We start from the raw sequence: 23,548 nt of genomic DNA on the forward strand, positions 1-23,548 counted from the left end.
AGTTCATATAGTGGTGAATATGTCTATAGTAGTTCATATAGTGGTGAATATGTCTATAGTAGTTCATATAGTGGTGAATATGTCTATAGTAGTTCATATAGTGGTGAATATGTCTATAGTAGTTCATATAGTGGTGAATATGTCTATAGTAGTTCATATAGTAGTGAATATGTCTATAGTAGTTCATATAGTGGTGAATATGTCTATAGTGGTGAATATGTCTATAATAGTTCATATAGTAGTGAATATGTCTATAGTGGTGAATATGTCTATAGTAGTTCATATAGTAGTGAATATGTCTATAGTAGTTCATATAGTAGTGAATATGTCTATAGTGGTGAATATGTCTATAGTAGTTCATATAGTGGTGAATATGTCTATAGTAGTTCATATAGTGGTGAATATGTCTATAGTGGTGAATATGTCTATAGTAGTTCATATAGTGGTGAATATGTCTATAGTAGTTCATATAGTGGTGAATATGTCTATAGTAGTTCATATAGTAGTGAATATGTCTATAGTGGTGAATATGTCTATAGTAGTTCATATAGTGGTGAGTATGTCTATAATAGTTCATATTAAATAGTGATAGTGAACATGTGGGTCACTGTGTTAGTTTAACTCTATATCTACTGATTCAGGCTCTGAGGTGTTAAAATATCTCTATCTGTGGTGCTGAGATGTTTTAAATGTGTGTTATTGACCATCCTGATGTTTTTGTTGTTCTCTTATTTTCTTATATTTCATGTCTGTTTGATGGACTCTGTGGTGAAGCGTGTCAGCGCTGCTGTTGTGGTCGTGTGTATGTTGTAAAATGATGTTATTATGAGTTTTATTATTTGGGTTTAAAGGGCCTGGTCATTAGCCCCGCCCCCAGCCTGGCTGTGATTTGTTCATTTACTGATCTTTTCTATGACCTTTTCTCTTCTTGACTTTTTTCACTGCTTCAACATAAGTGATGTCATTAAACATTAACACTTCCTCTGCTTTTGTCCTTATTTCACACGTTCTGTCCATAACTCCATGTTTTCCTCTACAGTTGCTACATTTGTGCTGCACACCTTCAGTCCATTCTTCCAACTTGTGTTCACTGCAATTTCAACATCTAAACCACAAGAATGGAACGCAAAAAAGCCCAGAAAAAACTGTAGTGCTAAAAAATAAAATTTATTGTGCCAAATAAAAATAGTTTTTATCGATAAATTTGATAAATTGATTTTTTGTCCAGCCCTACGTGAACCACAGCTTTAGAATATCTCCGTCTGTGATAAAGACAAAGTGTTTCACACACTGGACCCAAAGGTGGTTCCATCCATTTCTCCTCCATCATGTTTAGTCATCTGCTGGGGGCGTGGCCATGACGTCACACACACTAACGTCTTTATTATTAAAAGAGTTTTAAAACACATCCATATAAAGTCTGCTGTGATTAAATCACGTCACTTATTTACTTGTATCTATACAATCCATTGATTACATTTTATAACCTTTTCAGTTCAGGTTAGGGTCCAACTAGCCGAGCACAGATCAGTGCAGATGGATCAAAGGAATATAAATCCATTCATTGATCTAATGATGAAAGGAATCATGTCAGACATGCAGGACAGCAGCCGTCCAGCACTGGACCTTTAGATGTTTGCACTGATTCTCTCTCTCTCTCTCTCGTCCCCAGGCAGACATGGGGATGACGTACTCTGAGTTGTCTGTGATTGGTCGACTGAGGAAGATCTCAAGATGTGGTCCCTTCAGTATGTTCTGTAAACTGATCCACATGTGGAAGGAAGCTGTGTCTCCTTCAGAGGTCAGAGAGAATCTACACTAAACACAAGCTGAACTCAAAGATCTAAAACATTAAAGACAAATGTGTGTTAGTGAGCAGAGATAACACAGGTGTGGCCACAATAAAAGGCCACTCTAAAAATGTCTGGTGTGACCACCATTAGCCTCACGCAGTCCATCACATCTCCTTCACATAGAGTTGATCAGGTTATTGATGGTAGTCTGTAAAATGTTGGTCCATTCCTCATCAATGGCTGAGACAAGTTGCTGGATATTAGCAGGAAGTGGAACACGCTGTGGTATCTGCCCACTCAGAGCATCCTAAACATGTTCAATGGGTCACATGACCACTGACTGTGCTGGTCATTCAACAACTGCTATGTTTTCAGCTTCAGGAATTGTGTTTGGATCCCAGCAACATGAGGCCGTGTATTATCATACTGCAACACGAGGTGATGATCGTAGATGAATGACACAGGATCTCATCACAGTATCTGTATATTCAAAATACCATCAATAAAATGCACCTGTATTGGTTGTCCATAACATACCATAACCCCACCCCCACCATGGGCCACTCCATCCACAAAGCATCAGCAAACCACTGAACACTAAAAACCAGGATTTTTAACCAGGAACCAGGAAATGTCTGGAATTTTCCTAAAATCTCATAAAAGGTCTTAAATATAATTTTTGAAAGGTCTTAAAAATCTATCTACGTCCAACCATCCTGATGTATTTGTAGTCTACACGGTGGCCCAGCCATCAACAGAGGGGCCGGGCCCCCACCTGACAGGTCCAAATGTGTGCACCTACCCACCACCCTGTTATGGTACTTCCCTATCCCCTGGGGGTGACCCTCGCCGCACGCCGGCCCAGAGTGCCCCGCTCCGCCGCAACAGGGAGCGGCCGAGCAAGAGAAAAGCCCGCACGAGGGCCAGCACGGCACCACGATAAAAACACCCTCAACATTGGCCACACCCTCAACTTTAAAGGAAAAAATAGCATCTTATACGCCATAAAATATGGTATTTGATCCTGACCCTGGTTCCTGTGACCTGATGTTAACACAAGTGTTTCTCTCCACCATAGGTTGCTCAGAAGGTCAAACACTTCTTCAGGATGTACTCTATGAACCGTCATAAGATGACCACGGTGACCCCGTCCTACCACGCTGAGAGCTACAGTCCTGACGACAACCGCTTCGACCTGCGTCCGTTCCTCTACAACGTGGGCTGGGGTTGGCAATTCAGGAGCATCGACCAGCAGGTGACCCAGAGCTCCGCCCCCTCTCTTGTGCCCACCTTAGTCTAGACATGAAGCTTGTTCTTCCTCGTCACAGGTGCAGCAGATGTCTACCTCACAGCCTGCAGAGGACAGGCCACGCCCCCAGTGACGTTTACCACCTCCTCTCTGGTTGATCAGCTAACACTGTGTTTGTGCTTTTCACTTGTTATTAAAGATGATTACCATATTATTGTTGTTGTGAATGAAATGAGACACAGTCTAGTTAAATGTGGACACATGGTCTGTGATTCAGAGGTTTCAGTGTGTGAGTCATTAATGAATCTGTAGCTGTTCTACAATAGTATCTGGTCTGTTTTAGAGATTCTATGATCACATATCAATACCTCCTTTGTTAAAAAAAAACGACTTATTTTTAACACAAATATATATATATATCATATATGTGCATCTAACCCTAACTAATAAAACACGTTCACTTTGAAAACAAAATTAAACAAAACTGAATTATTATTTTTTGCAAAAAAAAATGAGATTTGAAAAATAGTAAAAAAAAAAATGTTTGTTTTTAAAAAAGGTTGCACTTTTTCACTTACTTTTTTTAAGCATTTTGTCACAATGGGGGTCCCTGAGAGTGTTTCATGTTTCTAAGGCGGGGTACAGCAGAAAAGGTTTTTAACCACTTCCTTCATTGATAAGTGTAAATTCTGCTATTTTTGAAAAAGACGTGTTATAAAGACTAAGGATGGAAAGTTCATCTAGAAATAATTCTACATTTTAAAGCAACTCTTACCAGCACTGAATTGAAATATTTTAGAACAATCTACTGAAATACAAGACTTTACAGAACAACATACTATTGTAGACTCAACATGTACAATTATAACATGATTATAATTGTGGCGGTTTTCCTTGCCGCCATAATGGATTCATGTTGGGTGTGGGATACATATGTATGTGTATATACGTATATATGCATATGTGTGTATCCATAAAATGAAGAGTCTGTCCTTAAGACTGCTCTACTGTAAAGTGTCTTGAGATACCATTGGTTATGATTTGGCGCTATACAAATAAAGATTGATTGATTGATTATTATAATAATATGTTTTTATCTAAAGTGGTCTGACGGTCCAGGGCTGAAAATGAGTCCCTGTGTGTATCTTCTTATATGATTCTTATACCTGTTATTGAACTTTGATTATGAAGACTTGCTGTCAGAAGTGTCCTCTCAGCACAATAAGCATTCATTAATTAAAGCCCCGCCTCACTGGCCGGGGCGGTGGCATAGCCTCAGTCCATAAAAAAGCTCTTAACATCCAACCAATCAACTTCCCCACACACACCCATGGCCACACCCTAGATTTAGTCTGCTCCACCGGTCTCACCATCCAGCATCTTTCCAGTACTGACCTCTGCATCTCTGATCATCTGGCTATCACCATGGACCTCCACCTCCCCACCCTCTCTTCTTGACCTTCTGTCTGTCCCCCCCTCCCCCCCCCCGCTCTCTGACGACCCCACTGACCTTGTTAATTATTACAATAATTGCCTTGACCAACTTGCCCCTCCCCCTCCAAAACCAAATCAGTCTCATTGACACACACCGCCCCCTGGTACACCCCCGACCTCAGAAAACTAAAAACCCACAAACAACTTGAACGTCTCCACAAAAAGAAACAGTTAACAGTCCATCTCCTAGCTTACTCTGATCACCTTCAATTAACACCGCCCGCTCTAACTACTACTCTAACCTTATCCACAACAGTTCCAATAACCAAAAGACTCTCTTCTCCACCGTCAACAAACTCCTCAAACCCTGTGACAACATTTCCCACTTATTTAACACAGACAAATGCAACTCTTTCCTGTCATTCTTCCAATCAAAAATGAGCACCCTCTACAGTTCCTTAAATATTCCTCTCAACCCCGCCCACTCCTCACCTGCCTCCGCCCCTGTTATGTTTGTCACTTACATAATCTTGTAAAATAATAGACGAAAGCTCCGGTAACGTTTTAAACATCTTTTACTCCACAGGTGCCTTATCACAACTATAACATGAGTGCTCTGACACTGTACACATAACGTATGCGCCTGTAAACATGCGCAACATAAAGTAGTGCCTCTTACACAGTACTAACCATAGCTGCTTATGTCAATACATAACAGCCTCTCTTACCACTCGTTCTCTTTCCAACTTCACACCTGTCCACCCAGTTGAACTGTTAAAAATCCTCTCCACCTGCATACTTGACCCTGTCCCATCCACCTTTGTTAGGCACTGTTTCCCCACCATCTCCCACCTCATCTCAATAATCCTCCCTCACCTGTCCCTCCGTCCCTTCATCACTGAAACTGGCCGCCGTAACCCCGTCATCAAAAAACCTGGTCTCAACCCCGACATCATGAGCAACTTCCGACCCATCTCCAACCTCCCCTTCCTGTCAAAAGTTCTGGAACGCGTTGTTGCCTCACAAATCACATCCCATCTTAACAATAATCACTAGGGATGTAACAATTCACTTAACTCCCGATACGATTCGATTCACGATACTGAGTTCACAATACAATTCTCTCACGATTTATTTTACAAAATGGGACTGTAGACAAATGATGACTGAAAAATATTCCTTTATTTTTTTTGGGAAAAAAACTAGAAAATACTGTATTATTTTACTTTTATTTTTCATTGTCAAAAGAATCCCTTGATAAACTATTCAAAACAACGCAATTTAACTAAAAATAAATCTTGAATGAAATAAATAAAGGAATAATACAAATGAAGAGGAAGCCTATTAATTTAAATTCTGGTTCTATAGTAAACAATGCAAAACTGCATAATAGTTGTTTTTCTTTTTAAAAGTGCAACTGAAAATGTATTTTGTGCCTTAACAATTGGACTTTAAAAAAAAAAAACAGTCATTGCGCTGTATTTACGTCAGATATTTGTTTGGACCAGCAGAGGGTGCTGGTAACCCAGTGGTCGGTTGGCATGCAGATATCTTGCAGTGAAGAAGAGATGCTATGCTAGCAGACAGCGCTAATAGAAAAACGTGACTTTCACAGATATTCACATAATATTACAGATATTCTTTTGGTGCTAAAGGGGTAAGGAATCATTTATAAACATGTTTAAAAGTAGAAGGTGGCCAGAAAGAAAGTAGCAGATTCAGTATTTGGACAAGAGAAGGATAAATATATAGCGCCCTCTGCTGTTTAAAAAAAGTACTGCGATTCAATTTTCAGAAAATCGATTTCAACCGTGATACCTATGAATCGATTTTTAACTGCCTTACGATTAATCGTTACATCCCTAATAATCATTTGGATTCCGCACCAAACACAGCACTGAAACAGCCCTCCTCAAAGTCACCAACAACCTCCTCCTCTCATCTGACTCTGGCCTAATCTCAATTCTCATTCTTTTTGACACCGTCAACCACTCTATCCTACTTTCCCGCTTAAAATCCCTCCTCAATATCACTGGCGATGCCCTCACCTGGTTACAGTCCTACCTCACTAACAGAAAACAATTTCATTTTATCAACAACTGCTCCTCCTCCACTGCCCCCCTCTCCCAAGGAGCCCCCCAGGGCTCTGTGCTTGGTCCTCTCCTCTTCACCATCTACCTCCTCCCCCTCGGTCAAAACATTTGTCATCATGGTCTCCGTTTTCACTGTTACGCCGACGACGTCCATTTATACATCTCCACCAAGTCTATCACCCATGAAACCCACTCCACACTTTAAAACTGTCTCTCTGATATCAAAGCATGGCTCCAAGAAAACTTCCTGATCTTAAACAGTAACAAATCAGACATACTTCTCATTGGTCCAAACTCCATCACCCAAACAGCCTCTGACTTTCACCTCACCATTGATAACTCCACCCTGTTTCCCACCTCTCATTGCCGTAATCTTGGTATCATTTTTGATAATAACCTTTCCTTCAACCACCACATCAAACAAATCATGAAAATCGCTTTTTTTCACCTCAAAAACATCTCTCGTCTCCGTCCATCACTTTCCTTCCCTGTCGCTGAAACTCTAATTCACGCCTTTATCACATCCTACCTTGACTACTGCAATAGCTCCTCTTTGGTACAACCTCCACACTCCTAAATAAACTCAATACATCCAAAACGCAGCTGCCCACCTCCTCATCCACACCCGCTCCCGTGACCACATCACCCCTGTCCTCCAAAACCTCCACTGGCTCCTCGTTCCTCAGCGCATTGAATTCAAACTACTCCTTCTCACCTATAAAGGCCTTCAAAATCAGGCTCCTCCCCCTCCTACCTCACAGATCTGCTCCACCCCTACACTCCCTCCCGTAGCCTCCGCTCCTCAGATGAAAACCTCCTCACTGTCCCCAGGACCAAGCACAGAACCTGGGGTAACAGAGATTTCTCTGTAGCTGCCCCCACCCTATGGAACTCACTACCAAACCACATCCACTACTGCACCGACCTCCATCCTTCAAATCACTTCTCAAAACTTGAGTAATGATTTGAAGGATTTGAGTAATGTTTAAACCACCCACCCACTTCTTTTCTGTATCATATTTTCTTCTATCAATGCTCTTGTTGTTTTTATGCTGTAAAGTGTCTTTGAGTGTCTGAAAAAGTGCTTTTAAATAAAATGTATTATTATTATTATTATTATTATTATTATTATTAATAAGAGAAAATATGTTTGTGTCAATACATCCAATGTGTCAGAGCATCCAATGAATCACCTCTGAAAACAAGAAATGCGTACAGTATGTTATATAAAGTCTATAAAACATTCTAAGTGGAATGAGCCGAAGGAGGAAAGAATGATGCTGATGCCCCAGAATGACGTGCGTGTGCCTACAAATACAGTTTCATATTAATAATAATTGTAATTAAAATCACATGATCATTGAGCAAAACTGTTGATTAATTATCTACAACACCTGTAGCTGTTTGTATTTTTGCAAATTAACCATAAAAGTAAAAAAAAAAAAAAAAGGTTTTTATTTTTATTTAATTTTGTATTTTACAGTAATTGAATAATTACATGTATTTATTGCACAATAATACAAAGTTAAATATTCAGACATGTTATTGTGTCATAAGTAGTGATTTTAGTAAACGATGAGAACTGTAAAGAGTGAAGCGGAACCTTTGTGTGGGAGGCGTTTCCCCCAGGTTGGATTTTACGGTGTAACTTCCTGTTTCCTCTCTAACGCATCTGGATGTGAGTCCATCGTCTTCATAATTCTCACTAAATACTGCATTTTTCAGGTCAGTACCCGCTGAAAGTCGTTCCAAAGTATAGCGTAAGGTAACTACTAATGATTGATCACTATGTTACACTGTTACAGAACACACTGATCATTATTTACAGGGGGAGATTTGTTTTGTTTTGGAGGATAATAAACATAAACCTAAACAACAAGAAAAGGTACATTTCAGGAAAATAAAAAACAAACAAAAATAATGCAAATCATCAAATAAGGTGCACCAGGGCTCCCATGTGAGTTAGATATACAAAAATATATAAATGAATATAAAATAATAACCGTAAATCAGAGGAAATCAAGGTTAAACGTAGTATCAAATAGTCTGTAAATAATACATTTCAGTTAAAGTTTCTTTGTGAGTTTTGGTTGAGGAAAGAAAAGAAAAAAAGACATATATGCACATAAACATATCTACATACACAGGTGAACATAATTTCAAATTAAAACAATCATGAACAAAGTCTAAACATAACTTCCATACAAATCTACTTATCTGAAGGTTTTTCAGGGACTTAAAAACAGTTTGAACACTGCGATGTTGGTTGGTATTTTTGTGGGTTTTATAAATATGTTTATGATTAAAGTAAAACATGTTTGTATCCAAGCTTTGGTCCGAGGACCTTCATCAGGGTAACAAACAGCGTGGCTACAATGAACATGCAGATTTAATACAGACAGTCAGTCACACCTTTGTTAGACAACTTTATTATCTGTAGGATGATAATCAAATAAAAATGTTGTATGATGAAATGTTGCAACTGTAATTGACCATATGGAAAATGATGAAGCTTACTTTATGCATTATAGAATGTGGCAACACACAGTTGTAGTTGTACTCTTTAGGTTATATTACCCAGTACACCCAGTTCAGTGAAACCATGAGAACATTTTTTTTAAAGCCACTCTGCTAAATTAATCTACGCCACTCCTGATCACCTGGGGGGGATGTAGTTCAGAAGACCTTATCGATTATGTTGACTAATTGTTGCAGCCTTAGTCGGGTTAGTGGGCTGAGGTGTAGTATATCTATACATAGTTCCCACAGGCCACGTGACCTCCCCGGAGACGCCATCTGTGAAGGCAAGCTTAGAGGCACGCTTGTATTGTTTACCTGCTTTGCTGCATTCTACTAGAGTTGTCACGATACTATACCAAAGTATCACAGTTCGAGATAATATCGCGATACTGAAGCCTTTTATTATTATTATTATTTTTATGAACTGCAATGTATTTGTACAAGTTACAAATATTTATTAATTACTTATATTGTTGTTTGGTGCATGATAAGAGTACATAAACTAAAGCATATAAGCAATAAAAAACCTAATACATTTGTTTAAAAAAAATATTCAGTTACCTTTGCACATCAATTTATATTTAAATAATAAATAATCAACTTAGGATAACAAATCCACTGTCTTTAAAAAAAAAAAATAACTATTTGACAGTAATGTTTCTTCTCCAACATAATAAACCATAGAGGATAAAATACAATAAACAGGAACTGATTCCCTGAGAAAACTAGATTTATGCATTTTCTGGGTGACATCACTGGTGTTTTATGAGATTGGATGTGACCCCTCCTTTGTGTGTAGATAATTTGTAAATATCTCGGTAAATAAAAAAAAAAAAATAATAAAATCAAGTTTGTGCGGAAAAAACAAACAAAAAAGTGTTCCTCCTTTCGCTGCTATAGCTGGTGACAGCGCCTGCACAGTAGATCTCCTATTGTTTTACCATCTCTGCCTCATTTAAAGACAAAATAGTTCCTAATGGGACTTTTGGAGTTTGGTTTTTTGAGCAAAATTAGTGACGGACGCCGCCGCCACGGTGCTTCTACCATGTGTTGTCTGGTGTTTGTGACTGTACGACGTACACGTGTCCAGGAGAGACAGAACTTTAGCTTTTTTTATGTTACGAAGCAAGTTTCTGTTGAAGCAGAGCTGTCTTTAGTTCCTTCATGTGGGCAGTAACACACTAACAGCCAATCAGCTAACAGAGGGGTGGACCCAGCGTGCAGAAACAGCCTATCATCTCTCTGTACGTCACCAGTAACAGGCAAACAGCCAATCATTCAGCAGCTGTGGAGTTCGGTTGCCATGTTGGTTTGTTTTCAAGTGAATATCATGCAGTGAGTTTAGACTGTGCAGTGAGAGGAGGAGAGTAGAGGCAGCGTTATGTAGCAGAAACTGGTACCAGTAGTATCGTAATCTACGGTTGAACCGTCATGTAGAATTTATAGTATAGTAGGAACTGTTCCAATTTGGCACCGCGGGTATCATGGGTATCGTGCAACTATACATTTTACTCCACAAAAGACGGTTATCATGTCTTACAAAACCAACACAAAGAGTTAAAGGCTTTCAAATCACTCGAGGTGTACAACCAGTTCGTGAATGGTTGGGGGAAAGAGGTGTGCAGCATGTGACAGCTCTGACTTGGTGACTTCCCTTACTAAATGATCCACGTTTAAGTGAACTATTGCGGAGATTCGTGCACCCATTAACCCAACTAGGGATGTAACGATTAATCGTAAGGCAGTTAAAAATCGATTCATAGGTACCACGGTTCACATCGATGCTCTGAAAATTGAATCGCAGTACTTTTTTTAAACAGCAGAGGGCGCTATATATTAATCCTTCCAGAAGCGGACGTGACGGGCGGAATCTGCTACTATTTTCTTTCTGGCCGCCATTTACTGTTAAACATGTTCATAATGATTCTTTACTCCTTTAGCACCAAAAGAATATCTGTAATATTACTTGAATATCTGTAAAAGTCAGGTTTTTCTATTAGCTCTGTCTGCTAGCATAGCTTCTCTTCTTCACTGGTGGAATAACTGCATGCCAACCGACTACTGGGTTACCAGCGCCCTCTGCTGGTCTAAACAAATATCTGACGTAAATACAGTAAAATGACTGTTTTTTTTTTTTTTTTTAAAGTCCAATTGTTAAGGCACAAAATACATTTTCAGTTGCACTTTTAAAAAGAAAAAGAACTATTATGTACTTTAGAATTGTTTACTATAGAACCAGAATTTAAATTAATAGGCTTCTTCTTCATTTGTATTATTCATTTATTTATTTCATTCAAGATTTATTTTTAGTTAAATTGCATCATTTTGAATAGTTCATCAAGGGATTCTTTTGACAATGAAAAATAAAAGGAAAATAGTACAGTATTTTCCCCAAAAAAAATAAAGGAATATTTTTCAGTCATTTGTCAACATTCCCATTTTGTAAAATAAATCGTGAGAAAATCGTATCGTGAACCCAGTATCGTGAATCGAATCGTATCGGGAGTTGAGTGAATCGTTACATCCCTAAACCCAACACAAAACTACCATATTGTGCTCTTTTGGCTGTAAAAAGAGGTTTAACTCATTTCAGCTTCACACAACAATGGCACTGGATCAGGAAATGCCCGTATGTTGTGTGGGAACTATGTATAGGGCCCTATAAAATCTGTTTTTATTTTTTTCCAAATTCCGTTTTTTCCCACTTTAATTAAAAATTAATTTTTTTTTAGAAATGTTACTTTTTTTTTCAGAAAATTATAGTTTTTAACTCCTGTGAGGGAACACAATATATACTAATAAATAAAACTCATAATTAAACAAACATGTATGTGAAAAACAAAGTCAGATACAATTAAAAGGTATATCTGGAATAGCCTGCAACAGCTTGACTGTGTGGACTTTTAAAAACATCTAAAAACCGCGCTTTTCAGAAAGGCTTTTGGTTAAATTGCTTTAAACTTTTATTATTTTATTTATGATGTTCGTCCTGTTGTTTCAAATTCTCTTGTGTTTTATTATCCTTTTGTGGTGTTGCTGCTGTTGTTTTAGTTCACCTTTGTACAGCACTTGGATTTTATCTGTGAAAAGCGCTATATAAATAAAATGTACTTATATATAAGTTGTAGTGACATGGATTATTCTGACTGCTCATTTTTAATTATTTATGTCATATAAAGATGAATAACAGCAGCATTATTGTCATCATATTCTCCCTCAGGGATCAATGGTTTCCTGAATCTGATCAATGGTTTCCATCAACTTCATTTAAATTAACCTAATTTAAATGATCCTGATGACATCATTCCAGACTACAATGATTACACAAAAACAAATGGACACAAGAATGCATCAGTTTTTTCACCACTAGGGGGCAGAATATTTGACAGTATCAGAAGATCTTCTGTAGCTCTGATGAGATGTTGTGTTTAGCAGTTTAGACAGGGCTAGGTGTGGTTCAGGCAGTGCTTAATTCGTTTAGGACAAGAGGGGGGCGGTGCATTTAATGAGCTGTCCCCAGAAACATTTCCACATTAAAAACATTCCTTGTCTCACGGTGATGGTGTTTTATGCCGATTCTGTCCATTTCCACGTTTAACCGTTTTCACTGGTCGATTCCGTCAGCAATTCCGTAAACGTGGATTTTACAGAGCCCTACTTCTATAGTACAGCTGAGGTTGTTTAAAAACACTTTTCCTGCTCCATAGTGAAAACGTGAGCTCCACTCGGTGTGTAACTACCACATGACGTCATTGATGCCGAGCATAGCTTTGAACTGAATACAATGGGGCAAAAAAGTTATTAGTCAGCCGCCATTTGTTTAAGTTCTCCTTAAGTTCTTGTTTAAGATGAGAGAGGCCTGTATTTTTCGTCATAGATAAACCTCAACTATGAGACAAAATGAAAAAAAAAATCCAGAAAATCACATTGTAGGATTTTTGATGAATTGATTTGCAAATTATGGTGGAAAGTATTTAGAGTAGTCCCTCGCTCTATCGCGGTTCACCCTTCGCGGCCTCTGTGTTTGGCGGATTTTTTTTACAGTACAATGTTGGATGCATTTTTTTTACAGTGTATGAACGTACATTGTGTTCTGTGCCCTGATTGGCTAATGCTGTGTTCACCCACCAGTGACACATCCAACACGGTGAATTTCACTACCTGCTGAAGTGAGGAGCTGTGCTCCTTTTTCTCCTCTCATAAACATAAACCACCAAGCTGGTGTGATTAGCGGCTAAGAGAGAACTTTTACCTGCTACTACCACCTCCTCTCTGATTCTCCTCCACACCTAATCCTTCCTAGTCCTGGTTATAAGGGGCGTGTCCTGCAGCTCCAGGTGGTCACACACAGCTTCTACTCCATGGTTGAATGGATGAACAGACCAGTGTCTGTGTTAACGTGACGTCATCACTAGCAGTGTGACTCTGTAGTGCTGTATGTTTGAAAACAGGATTATGTTTTAAAATCTATAAAGGTTTGAACTGAGAATGTTTGACAACTTCGCAAGTTTTGCCTATTGTGGGTTATTTTTAGAACCCCCGCGATAAACGAGGGACTACTGTAGTTGGTCAATTACTCAATACTTTGTAATAGTGTTGTGTTCAACACCACACTATCCGAGACCAAGACTTGCCCGAGACCAGAATGCACCGAGACCAAGACAAGACCAAGACCATAAACATTTTTAAAAAATACATAAATAAATAAAATTATGACAAGGTTCGACAGTTAAATAACATCTCTCTTTAATTTTAGTTTATTTTAAATACATTTGACGGACAAAAAAGGTGCCTGCAAAAAATTAACTAAAATATTAAAACTACTACTGATAAATTCACAATTATTCTACATATTTGAAAACAATATTTTTATGTCAGCTGAATGTACAGCAAGTGTTTAAAAGTATTTCTACCAATAAATAATGATTCTGATTCTGATTCTTTGAGTTGTGCAGGTTTAACAGGTCACAGATTTCACAAGATCATTTTTTAGTTTGAAAAAGTCTTTACACAGGTTATTTTATTAATTCACTTAGTTGATATAGTTTAATTTGGTTACTGTAATATAACTAGGATATTCAATTAACAAAGGTTTTCAGCTGTAACTGTAAAAGTGAAACTTTCTGAAATAAAACTACAAACAAGTTGTCATCAGTGTAAAAAACATAGATCTACAGGTAGATGTGAAACTAAATAAAACAAACAAACCCTGGAACAGTCATGTGACAAATTAATCAATAGTTCTAGTTGAGAATTATTATTATTATTATGGATACAGTGGAAACAGAAACTATAAAAAATAATTATATTGTGAACCTGTTTATATTGTAGGGAACATATTATATACATAAATGTAATTGGAGTCTAAAGACACAAAAAAACACCACTTTATGAAGATAATAAACTAATATAAGACCTCTTTACAGTTATTTGACTCATTCTGTGCTAGTGCAACTTGCGTTGATGACGCGCTAGTGACGACATAATCCAAGATGGCGGCGGCCTGGACTACAGCAACACTATGTAATAAAAGCCTTAAAAGACATGAATATAATGAAAAGAGTGGATGGACAGAGACATAAACATGTAGACTTTCACACAGACTTATTAAACACACACAGACTTATTAAACACACACAGACCTCAGTAAACACGGTAAACAGAACAGGCTTCACTGGACAGCAGGCACTAGGACCCAGAGGCGGAGTAAGTGCATCCCCTGTACTGCATTCACAGACTGTAATATCATCAATTTATCATTTTACCAGTTATTAGAGCTACTGTCTTTACCAGGGAGATAATATTTATTACTGGTGATTGTTTTCTGGAGTTTTACTGGGATTTTTACCGGTGATTAGTTCATTTCTCCCTTGCGCTCCACGGTCCAAACTGAAACCGTAGCCAGATACACACACACACACACGTTGGGTTTGGCGTGGGGGGATCCTGTCGGCCCGGGATGCTGGTGGGGGGGCTGTGGCCTTCGCTTGGGGGGCGGGCATTGCTGCGCCGGGTGGGTAGCTTGGGGGTTGGCTCGTCTGGGGGCCTGGGGTGGTGGGGTTCATGGCTTCGGGACGGGAGGGTCCGGGGTGGGGGTGGCTGCTCTTGGGGGCGGCGCTTGCGTCCTGGGTTTTGGGTGGCAGTGGGTTGCTCCGCCGGGTGGTCTCGGCACCTTGGCCTGGTTCCCTGGGGCGCGCCTTCGCTGAGGGTCGCCCCCCCCCCCCCCCCCTCCCCGGGGGCTCACTTGGGGGACCGCTCACTTGGGGGACTTGTTGGGCCCCCCCTGGGTCGTGCTGGGTAGGTGTGTGTGGGGGCGCGGCCGGTGGCTCCTGTCCTGGCGGATCCGCGTTGGGAGTGATTGGTCTGCTGACTGGGGGCGTCGGGCCACATGGGTGCCTATCTGGGCGGGGGTGTCCCGGGAGTGGGTCTTTGGGTTTGACGTCTCGGGGCGCGCCCCCCCGCCATCTGTCCGGGGACTGGCTGTGGCTGGGCCCCACTGTCCTCTGGGCTGTGCTGGGTGATTGGGGGTGGCCTCTATGGGGGGGGGGCTCTGCTGGCAACGTTGGTGTGGGGTTGCAGTGCCTGGCTGGGGGTGCATGGGTTTGCCTGCCTTTCGGTCCGTGGCTGGTGGGGGAGTCCCTGCTTTGGTGGTTGGTGGCGTCCTCTCTCATCGGGAGGGCCGGGGCTGCCCACCTGTGGAGGGTGCTATGTCGTGGTATTGTGCGGGCCTGTGCTGGCCCTGGTGTGGGAGCTGGCCTCTCAGGGGGCGGGCTGCTCTGGGCCGGCTGGCGGCAGGGGTCGCCTCCTGGACTGCTGGGGGATGTGGCTGGTGCCTGGCTCCCCCTGGGGGGGGACCCGCCGCGCTTTGTATGGCCGGCATGGTTCGGGGGGTGCCGTGGGGGGGACCCGCCGCGCTTTGTATGGCCGGCATGGTTCGGGGGGTGCCGTGGGGGGTCTCCGGTTGTGCTGCTTGGCGCGTCCCTGGGTCCTGCAGTGCTGCGTGCCCGTCTGCGCCATCTACCCTCTCCGGTGGCCCGCCTTTTGGACGGTCCAGGCTCCTATCGGACAGGTTTCCGACATGGATACACATCACACACTCCCAGCTGGTCTGGCTCACCCACTTGTTGCACCACACTCACATACCCAACCCTTAGGGGGCTGGATGGTGGGGCTGGGGGTGGAGGGGGCCGCCGCCTGTGCTACTATGTAGTGGCACGGGGGCGGCACTCCCACCTCTGGCTGCCCTACTAATCCCTCCAATTTTAATTACACCTCAACACACCACCCCCCGGAGGGTGGGACCACCACTTCCACCCTCCGGAGCTATTGCACCACATACACATATACAGTATATACACATAGGCTCCATCCACCCTTATTTAATAGCACTTCATACATTCACTAAACACATACGTTCACTCAGGGGATAGGGAAGTGCCTCTCCATGGGGGAATGGAGAGGCACCATAACAGGGTGGTGGGTAACTTCACACATTTGGGCCTGTCGGGTGGGGCCCCGGCCCCTTTGTTGATGGCTGGGCCGCCGTGTGGGGATTCAGGAGGGTGCGGTCGGGCGTGGCGGGGCGGTGGGTCTCTGGGGGGTGTGGAGGGGTGTTGCTGGGGGCTCTCTTTGCGGGGTCTCTCCGGACGGTGCTGGCCTGGTGGGGTGTGGGGGTGTCCCTCCTCTACGGGTGGGGCTTGGTGCTTGTCTCGTCTCCTGGTTGCCTTGGGAGCGCGCCTCGCCGCATGTGGGTCGGGGCGGCCTGCCCCACCGGTGTGAGGGGTGGGCGCGCTGGGGGGTGCTGGCGTCTGCACCGTGGTTGGGGCAGGGTTGCTTGGTGCTCTGGGGTGGTGCTCTTTGCTGGGGGGCGGCTCTAGCTGTTCCGGTGGTTGAGGTCGGCATCAGCCGCTTGGTAGGTCTATCCTGCTATCTGTGGGCTGGCGGGTGGGTGGGTTCTGTGCCTTTGGCTGGGGGCTGCTGCTCCGCATCGGTTGTGTGCCGTTGGGGTGCCTCTTTCCCGCGGTGGCGGCCGCCAGTCGCTCTTGCGCCGGGGGGGGCATTGCCCCGTGGCTTGCGCTGTCCGGTTGTGGGCGGGGCCTGGGATGCTTTTCTTGCACCGTCTGGGGATGTGCAGTCTTGCTGGGTTGTGGCCTGTTCATGGGATGGGGTGGGGGGGCACCCCCCACGGGGGTTTGGCCCGGGGGCTCGCCCTTGGGGGTTCCCTGTTCTGCGGTGGTGCCCCTGGGGCCTGGCGGGGCTTGTCGGCTGTCTTCCGGGGAGGGTGGTGCGGGCCACGCCCTGCCATGCCTGTGGCATGGGCGGCATCAAGGAAAGGCGATCTGGTGCACTCTGGGGTGCTTGGTCGGTGCGCCTGGGGGCTGGCGGGGCAACTTGCAGCATCCCCTTGGTGCCCTCAGCAACTGTGGGCGTGGTCGCCGTCCCTGGGGGCACTGTTCTCGCTGCTGCTTTCGTTCTGGGTCCTTCTGGCCTGTGGTCCGGTCCTTGCTGGCTTTGGGCCCACCGACGTGCGCCCGCTGGCTGCCCGTTCTGCGCGGCTTTGGCTGTCTGCTGGGCGTGGGCCTTGACTCCTCTACTGGGGTCTCGGGCGGGGGGCTCTCTGGGCCCTCCCCTTGGGGGTTGGGTGCTTGAGTGTGGGTGGGTGGGGGGGCGGGATGCTGGCAGGAGGCCTTGCGGTTGGGGGTTGGGGTCGGTGGCGGGATGCGCTGGGTGCTCGGCTGCTTGGGGCTTCTTCGGATGTGTGTGTGGGGGGCGGGTATAACACTGCTCTCCTTTTTTATATCCTCCCTCTAATAAAATATTTCTTACCCTTCCTTATGGAGGGCTGGTGATGGTCAGAATTAAGCAATAAAATAAATAAATTTATTTTAAATAAATAAATAAATTTATTTTATTTCAATAACAAAACATGCGTTTCTGTCTCATAATGATTGCACTTCTTGTAGTGTTGACCTTTGACAGCATGTGCAGACAAGGAGGAAAAAAAAACACACACACACACGAGTGTGTCACACACGAGTGTGTCACACACGAGTGTGTCACACACGTCACTCAGTCACATTAAGGAAGGTTGTGGTCATTATACAGGGTGGATTAAAGAATGAATAAAAGATTGTTTTATCCCGTTCTTCTCCGTGTTATTATCACATTATACATTTTTTTTAAAATAGCAGGAATTAGTGCTGGTCTCGAACGGTCTTGACGGAAAATCCTGAGTCAAAATGCTTCAGAGTCTGAGACGAGACCGGTCTTTACCACCACAACAATACTTTGTAATGTACACTTTGTTGGCAATGATAGAGGTCAAATGTTTTCTGTAAGTTTTCACACACTGTTGCTGGTATTTTGGTTCATTCCTCCATACAGATCTCCTCTAGAGCAGTGATGTTTTGGTGCTGTCGCTAGGCAACACGGCCTTTCAACTCCCTCCAAAGATTTTCTATGGGGTTGAGATCTGGAGACTGGCTAGGCCACTCCAGGACCTTGAAATGCTTCTTACAAAGCCACTCCTTCGTTGCCCGGGTGATGTGTTTGGGATCATTGTCGTGCTGAAAGACCACGTTTCATCTTCAATGCCCTTGCTGATGAAAGGAGGTTTTCACTCTAAATCTCACGATTCATGGCCCCATTCATTCTTTCCTTTACATGGATCAGTCGTCCTGGTCCCTTTGCAGAGAAACAGCCCCAAAGCATGATGTTACCACTACCATGTTTTACAGTAGGTATGGTGTTTATTCTCCTCCAAACACGACGAGTTGAGTTTTTACCAAAAAGTTCTATTTTGGTTTCATCTGACCATATGACCTTCATCCAATCCTCTTCTGGATCATCTAAATGTTCTCTAGCAAACTTCAGACGGGTCTGGACATGTAGTGGCTTAAGCAGGAGGACACGTCTGGTACTGCAGGGTTTGAGTCCCTGATGGTGTAGTGTGTTACTGATGGTAACCTTTGTTACTTTGGTCCCAGCTCTCTGCAGATCATTCACTAGGTCCCCCCGTGTGGTTCTGGGATTTTTGCTCATTGTTCTTGTGATCATTTTGACCCCACGGGGTGAGATCTTGGAGCCCCAGATGGAGGGAGATTATCAGTGTCTTGTATGTCTTCTATTTTCTAATAATTGCTCCCACAGTTGATTTCTTCACACCAAGCTGTTTACCTATTGTAGATTCAGTCTCCCCAGCCTGGTGCAGGTCTACTATTTAGTTTCTGGTGTCCTTTGACAGCTCTTTGGTCTTGGCCATAGTGGAGTTTGGAGTCTGACTGTTTGAGGTTGTGGACAGGTGTGTTTTATACTGATAACCAGTTCAAACAGGCTCCATTAATACAGGTAACGAGAGGAGGAGGAGCCTCTTAAAGAAGAAGTTACAGGTCTGTGAGAGACACAAATCTGGCTTGTTTGTAGATGACCTACTACTTATTTTACTGTGGGATTTACCAATTAATTCATTAAAAATCCTACAATGTGATTTTATGGATTTTTTTTTTCTCATTTTGTCTCTCATAGTTGAGGTTTATCTATGATGAAAATTAAGTGGGAGAACTTGTACAATTGGTGGCTGAATAAATACTTTTTTGCCCCATTGTAGATCAGCCCTATGGTTCGGGCCTGTTTTTAGAATTCCTGATCCAGAATTTTCTTCAGATTGGAAGCGTTTCGGATCCCAAATATGAGATGGGTGCATCCTTAGTTGGTACTGGTGTTGTGTGAAGAGAAATACATTTTAATAGATGTAATGAAACAATAGCATCTCTTTACACTCTGACATTGCATAAATTAGAGTTTCCTTTGTATTTGATAAAACGACTGTTATAGTATAGGATAATTTAATATTTTTTTTATATCATTCTATTGAATCTATGAATTGAATTTCTGGGTGGGAACCTGTTGGCAGGGTGTGGGTGTCCGTTCGGGGGGTGCGGGGTGCCCTGCCAAATGAACTTTAGGGAAAACACTGAGAACTCATCCCAACTAATATGTTCAGATCAGTGATCGGGTTTTTAAACTCACTGATTGTTTTTTCGGCCCAAAAATCCTGATGATGTAAAGTCCAGTTCAGAGATTGATGGACACTAGGGATGTAACGATTCACTCAACTCCCGATATGATTCGATTCACGGTACTGGGTTCACGATACGATTCTCTCACGAATTACTTTACAAAATGGAACTGTAGACATATGATGACTGAAAAATATTCCTTTATTTTTTTGGGGAAAAAACTAAAAAATACTGTATTATTTTCCTTTTATTTTTCATTGTCAAAAGAATCCCTTGATAAACTTTTCAAAAGAATGCAATTTAACTAAAAATAAATCTTGAATGAAATAAATAAAGGAATAATACAAATTAAGAAGAAGCCTATTAATTTAAATTATGGTTCTATAGTAAACGATGCAAAACTGCATAATAGTTCTTTTTCTTTTTAAAAGTGCAACTGAAAATTTATTTTGTGCCTTAACAATTGGACTGTAAAAAAAAACAGTCATTTCATTGTATTTAGGTCAGATATTTGTTTGGACCAGCAGATGGTGCTGGTAACCCAGTGGTCGGTTGGCATGCAGTTATCTTGCAGTGAAGAAGAGATGCTATGCTAGCAGACAGAGCTAATAGAAAAACGTGACTTTTACAGATATTCAAGTAAAATTACAGATATTTTTTCGGTACTAAAGGGGTAAGGAATCATTTATGAACATGTTTAAGAGTAGAGGGCGGCCAGAAAGAAAGTAGTAGCAGATGTGAATCGTGATACCTATTAATCGATTTCTAACTACCTTACCATTAATCGTTACATCCCTAATGGACACTGCTGTTGATTTATATTTTTATGCGTTTTATAGATATATTTTGGATGAAATAAATGTAACTTATGTACTTTTATGGTACTGTAATAACATTGTTTATGAACAAAATAAGAATTGAATATGAATGAGAAAGACAGAGCATAGTCTTCATTGTTCTCACTAAACACTACATTTTTCAGACGTCACACTTCACTGCTACAGCAGTCCCAGTGCTTGGAGCCGTAACACTAGCAGAGGAGCTAGCACCGCCGAGACGCTACTGGAAAGAAAAGTAAAGATAGCAGGAACAAGGAGAGGAAATAGAGCAGTAGAAGGCACCGTCACCACTGTCTCTCACAGGTAGCCCTGCAGAGAACAAAGCTTTGTGCTCTATATAGTGGCCTCACAGCATCACAGACTGTCACCTAAAAAAGAGGGCTAACGTTATACAGAGCTAGCAAACACTCCGTTACACGCCATGAAGACTGAACAGGAAGTGCCACAAGTTCCAGTGGATGCTGAAATGAAAATGATCCTTCCTGACAAAAGTCTCCACCATTACACCAGTAAACAATTAGGTTCCCAATCTGTTCCAAATACGGATCCAGCAGAAAAACCAGTGCTGGCTGCCTTCATGCCCAAAGTTCATCTGCACAGATTACAGCTCCAGCAGCCATCAGTCACTGATTGTGTTTTCAGTGAGAGGAAGAATGTGGAGCAGCTGCTCCCAGAGCGTCTCCACATAAAGGAGGAACCAGAGACGTTCAGTGAAGGTCAGGAGGAAAAGCAGCTTTGTGTGCAGCAGGAGACAAACAGTGCTGCTTGTCCTGTTAAATGTGAAGATGAAGATGAAGAGGAGAAGCCTCAGGCCTCCCAGCTCCACTGGAGACCACAAACACAAATGAACATGAAGGAGGAACCTTCAACCTGCACTTTAAATGGATTAATGACAAGACAAAGTGTGGGAATGAACAGCAAAGGACCAGAAACAGCCCAGAACCCAGATCATAGCAGTTTAGTTCTACAAGGTCCTGATGGAACAGAAACAGACTTGTCTCAGACTGAACATAATAGTGATGATGATGATGATGAAGACTCTGATTGTTGGCTGAAACCTGTGTCAGAGTCTGAAACTGAAGCTGAAACTGAAGCTGACTTTGACTTCACTAGGAAAAAGGCAAAAATGTGTGACTCAAGTAAAAATGCTGAAATGGTATGTAAAGCTTCTAAAACACACATTAGTTCATTTCAACAGATTTGTTCAAAGAAGAAGGTTCAGGTAAAAATAACATCTGAATGTGTGGGTGGTGAGAAAGCATCACTCAGTTCAGCTTCAAAACTGAAAAACCACACAGTACAGAAACCCATTCTGTGTGATATTTGTGGAAAATGTTTTAACCAAAAGGCTTCACTGAAAGCACACATGAGAATCCACACAGGAGAGAAACCATTCAAATGTGATGTTTGTAGTAAATGTTTTACCCAAAAGGCTTCCATGAAAGCACACACCAGAATCCACACAGGAGAGAAACCATTCAAATGTGATATTTGTAATAAATGTTTTACCCAGAAATTTTCCCTGCACTCACACACCAGAATCCACACAGGAGAGAAACCATTCAAATGTGATGTTTGTAGTAAATGTTTTTCCAGTAAGCCTAACCTGCAGTCACACATGAGAATCCACACAGAAGAGAAACCATTCAAATGTGTAGTTTGTAATAAATGTTTTCCCAAAAAGTCTTCCATGCAGTCACACATGAGAATCTACACAGGAGAGAAACCATTCAAATGTGTAGTTTGTAGTTTTCTCCTTCAAGGGGACTTATACTAATTTTTCACCTTTTAAAACAGTTCCCTGTGGTCTAAATGACAGATCTGTGCTAGTGTTTGGTCAAAACATACAGTAACAGGGTTTATTCTCCCATAAGTAAGAAAAGCCGCACAGCGACGCTGTTTTTGGCTGTGCGCTATTCTCCCCCTGTACTTAAGTCAGTCGCTGCACGCCTTCATCCCAGTTACGCACTCTGGGTGGAGCAGCCCTGAAATGTGGGTGTTTCCATTTAAATATGGATAATGGAGCGAAATGAAATAATAAAGCGCTCCCGCTCTGCTTATTTCACTAATCTTATTATGCAAAATAAGAGAAACCCCAAGGTCTTGTTCAAAACTATTAAAAATTATGTTGCACCCTCGCCGTCCCATGTGCCTGTACACACACAGGAGGACTGTAACAATTTTTTAAATTTTTTTGTAAACAAAGTACAAGACATTAGGGTCAGTATCACTCCTCCCTTGGTTAGCTTGTGCACTGCATCAGCCCCTGTGAGCTCATGGTCCTCCTTCACTCCTGTCAGCCTACAGGATGTTCAGGTTTTAGTAGAAAGATGAAACCCTCATCGAGCTCTGTAGACATTGTTCCTACTTCTCTGCTTTTAAATGTTTTTGATGTTGTCGGTCCTTGGGTGGTGAAATTAATAATCCTCTCACTTTTATCTGTCTCTGTCCCCAGCTTTTTTAAACATGTGATAGTAAATCCCATTCTTAAAGAAAGTGGTTGCTAAGCAGCTAACCTCATACATGGAACAACATGATTATTATGATAAATATTAATCTGGTTTTAGATCAATCCACTGAAACTGATCTTCTGAAAGTTTCT

General features: G+C 42.1%; 2 protein-coding genes and 1 long non-coding RNA gene across 4 annotated transcripts in view; 2 read left to right on the forward strand and 1 right to left on the reverse strand.

Moving 5' to 3' along the window:
* nadsyn1 (NAD synthetase 1) overlaps nucleotides 1-3,253 on the forward strand; it is a 43,618-nt gene extending 40,365 nt beyond the window's left edge. Inside the window, exons 19-21 of the mRNA XM_028443294.1 lie at nucleotides 1,673-1,801; nucleotides 2,872-3,048; nucleotides 3,122-3,253. Of these exons, the coding sequence (XP_028299095.1) occupies nucleotides 1,673-1,801; nucleotides 2,872-3,048; nucleotides 3,122-3,175 (360 nt within the window). The 3' untranslated portion in view covers nucleotides 3,176-3,253. The remainder of the gene's footprint in view (nucleotides 1-1,672; nucleotides 1,802-2,871; nucleotides 3,049-3,121) is intronic.
* Nucleotides 3,254-8,215: 4,962 nt separating this feature from the next.
* On the forward strand, nucleotides 8,216-23,548 carry LOC114454643 (zinc finger protein 227-like). Of its 2 annotated transcripts, XM_028435255.1 has the most exons (3): nucleotides 8,216-8,294; nucleotides 21,090-22,278; nucleotides 22,363-23,548. In XM_028435255.1, the coding sequence occupies exons 2-3, from the start codon at nucleotides 21,368-21,370 to the stop codon at nucleotides 22,721-22,723; spliced, it is 1,272 nt and encodes a 423-aa protein (XP_028291056.1). In that variant the 5' UTR covers nucleotides 8,216-8,294; nucleotides 21,090-21,367; the 3' UTR covers nucleotides 22,724-23,548. The 2 variants fall into 2 exon arrangements, with proteins under 2 accessions (XP_028291056.1, XP_028291048.1); XM_028435247.1 differs by having other exon boundaries at nucleotides 21,090-23,548.
* LOC114454658 (uncharacterized) lies at nucleotides 16,881-17,402 on the reverse strand. The gene is made up of 3 exons (XR_003672574.1): nucleotides 17,385-17,402; nucleotides 17,207-17,209; nucleotides 16,881-17,019 (listed from the first exon to the last, which is right to left on the reverse strand). It is a non-coding gene; the product is annotated as an uncharacterized LOC114454658 (long non-coding RNA).

The sequence above is a fragment of the Gouania willdenowi genome, chromosome 3 (assembly GCF_900634775.1).
Source record: "Gouania willdenowi chromosome 3, fGouWil2.1, whole genome shotgun sequence".
NCBI lineage: Eukaryota > Metazoa > Chordata > Actinopteri > Blenniiformes > Gobiesocidae > Gouania > Gouania willdenowi.

Bases quoted from the DNA above. Each gene is read 5' to 3' on its own strand.
- LOC114454643 (XM_028435247.1), top strand. From the start codon at position 21,368: ATGAAGACTGAACAGGAAGTGCCACAAGTTCCAGTGGATGCTGAAATG.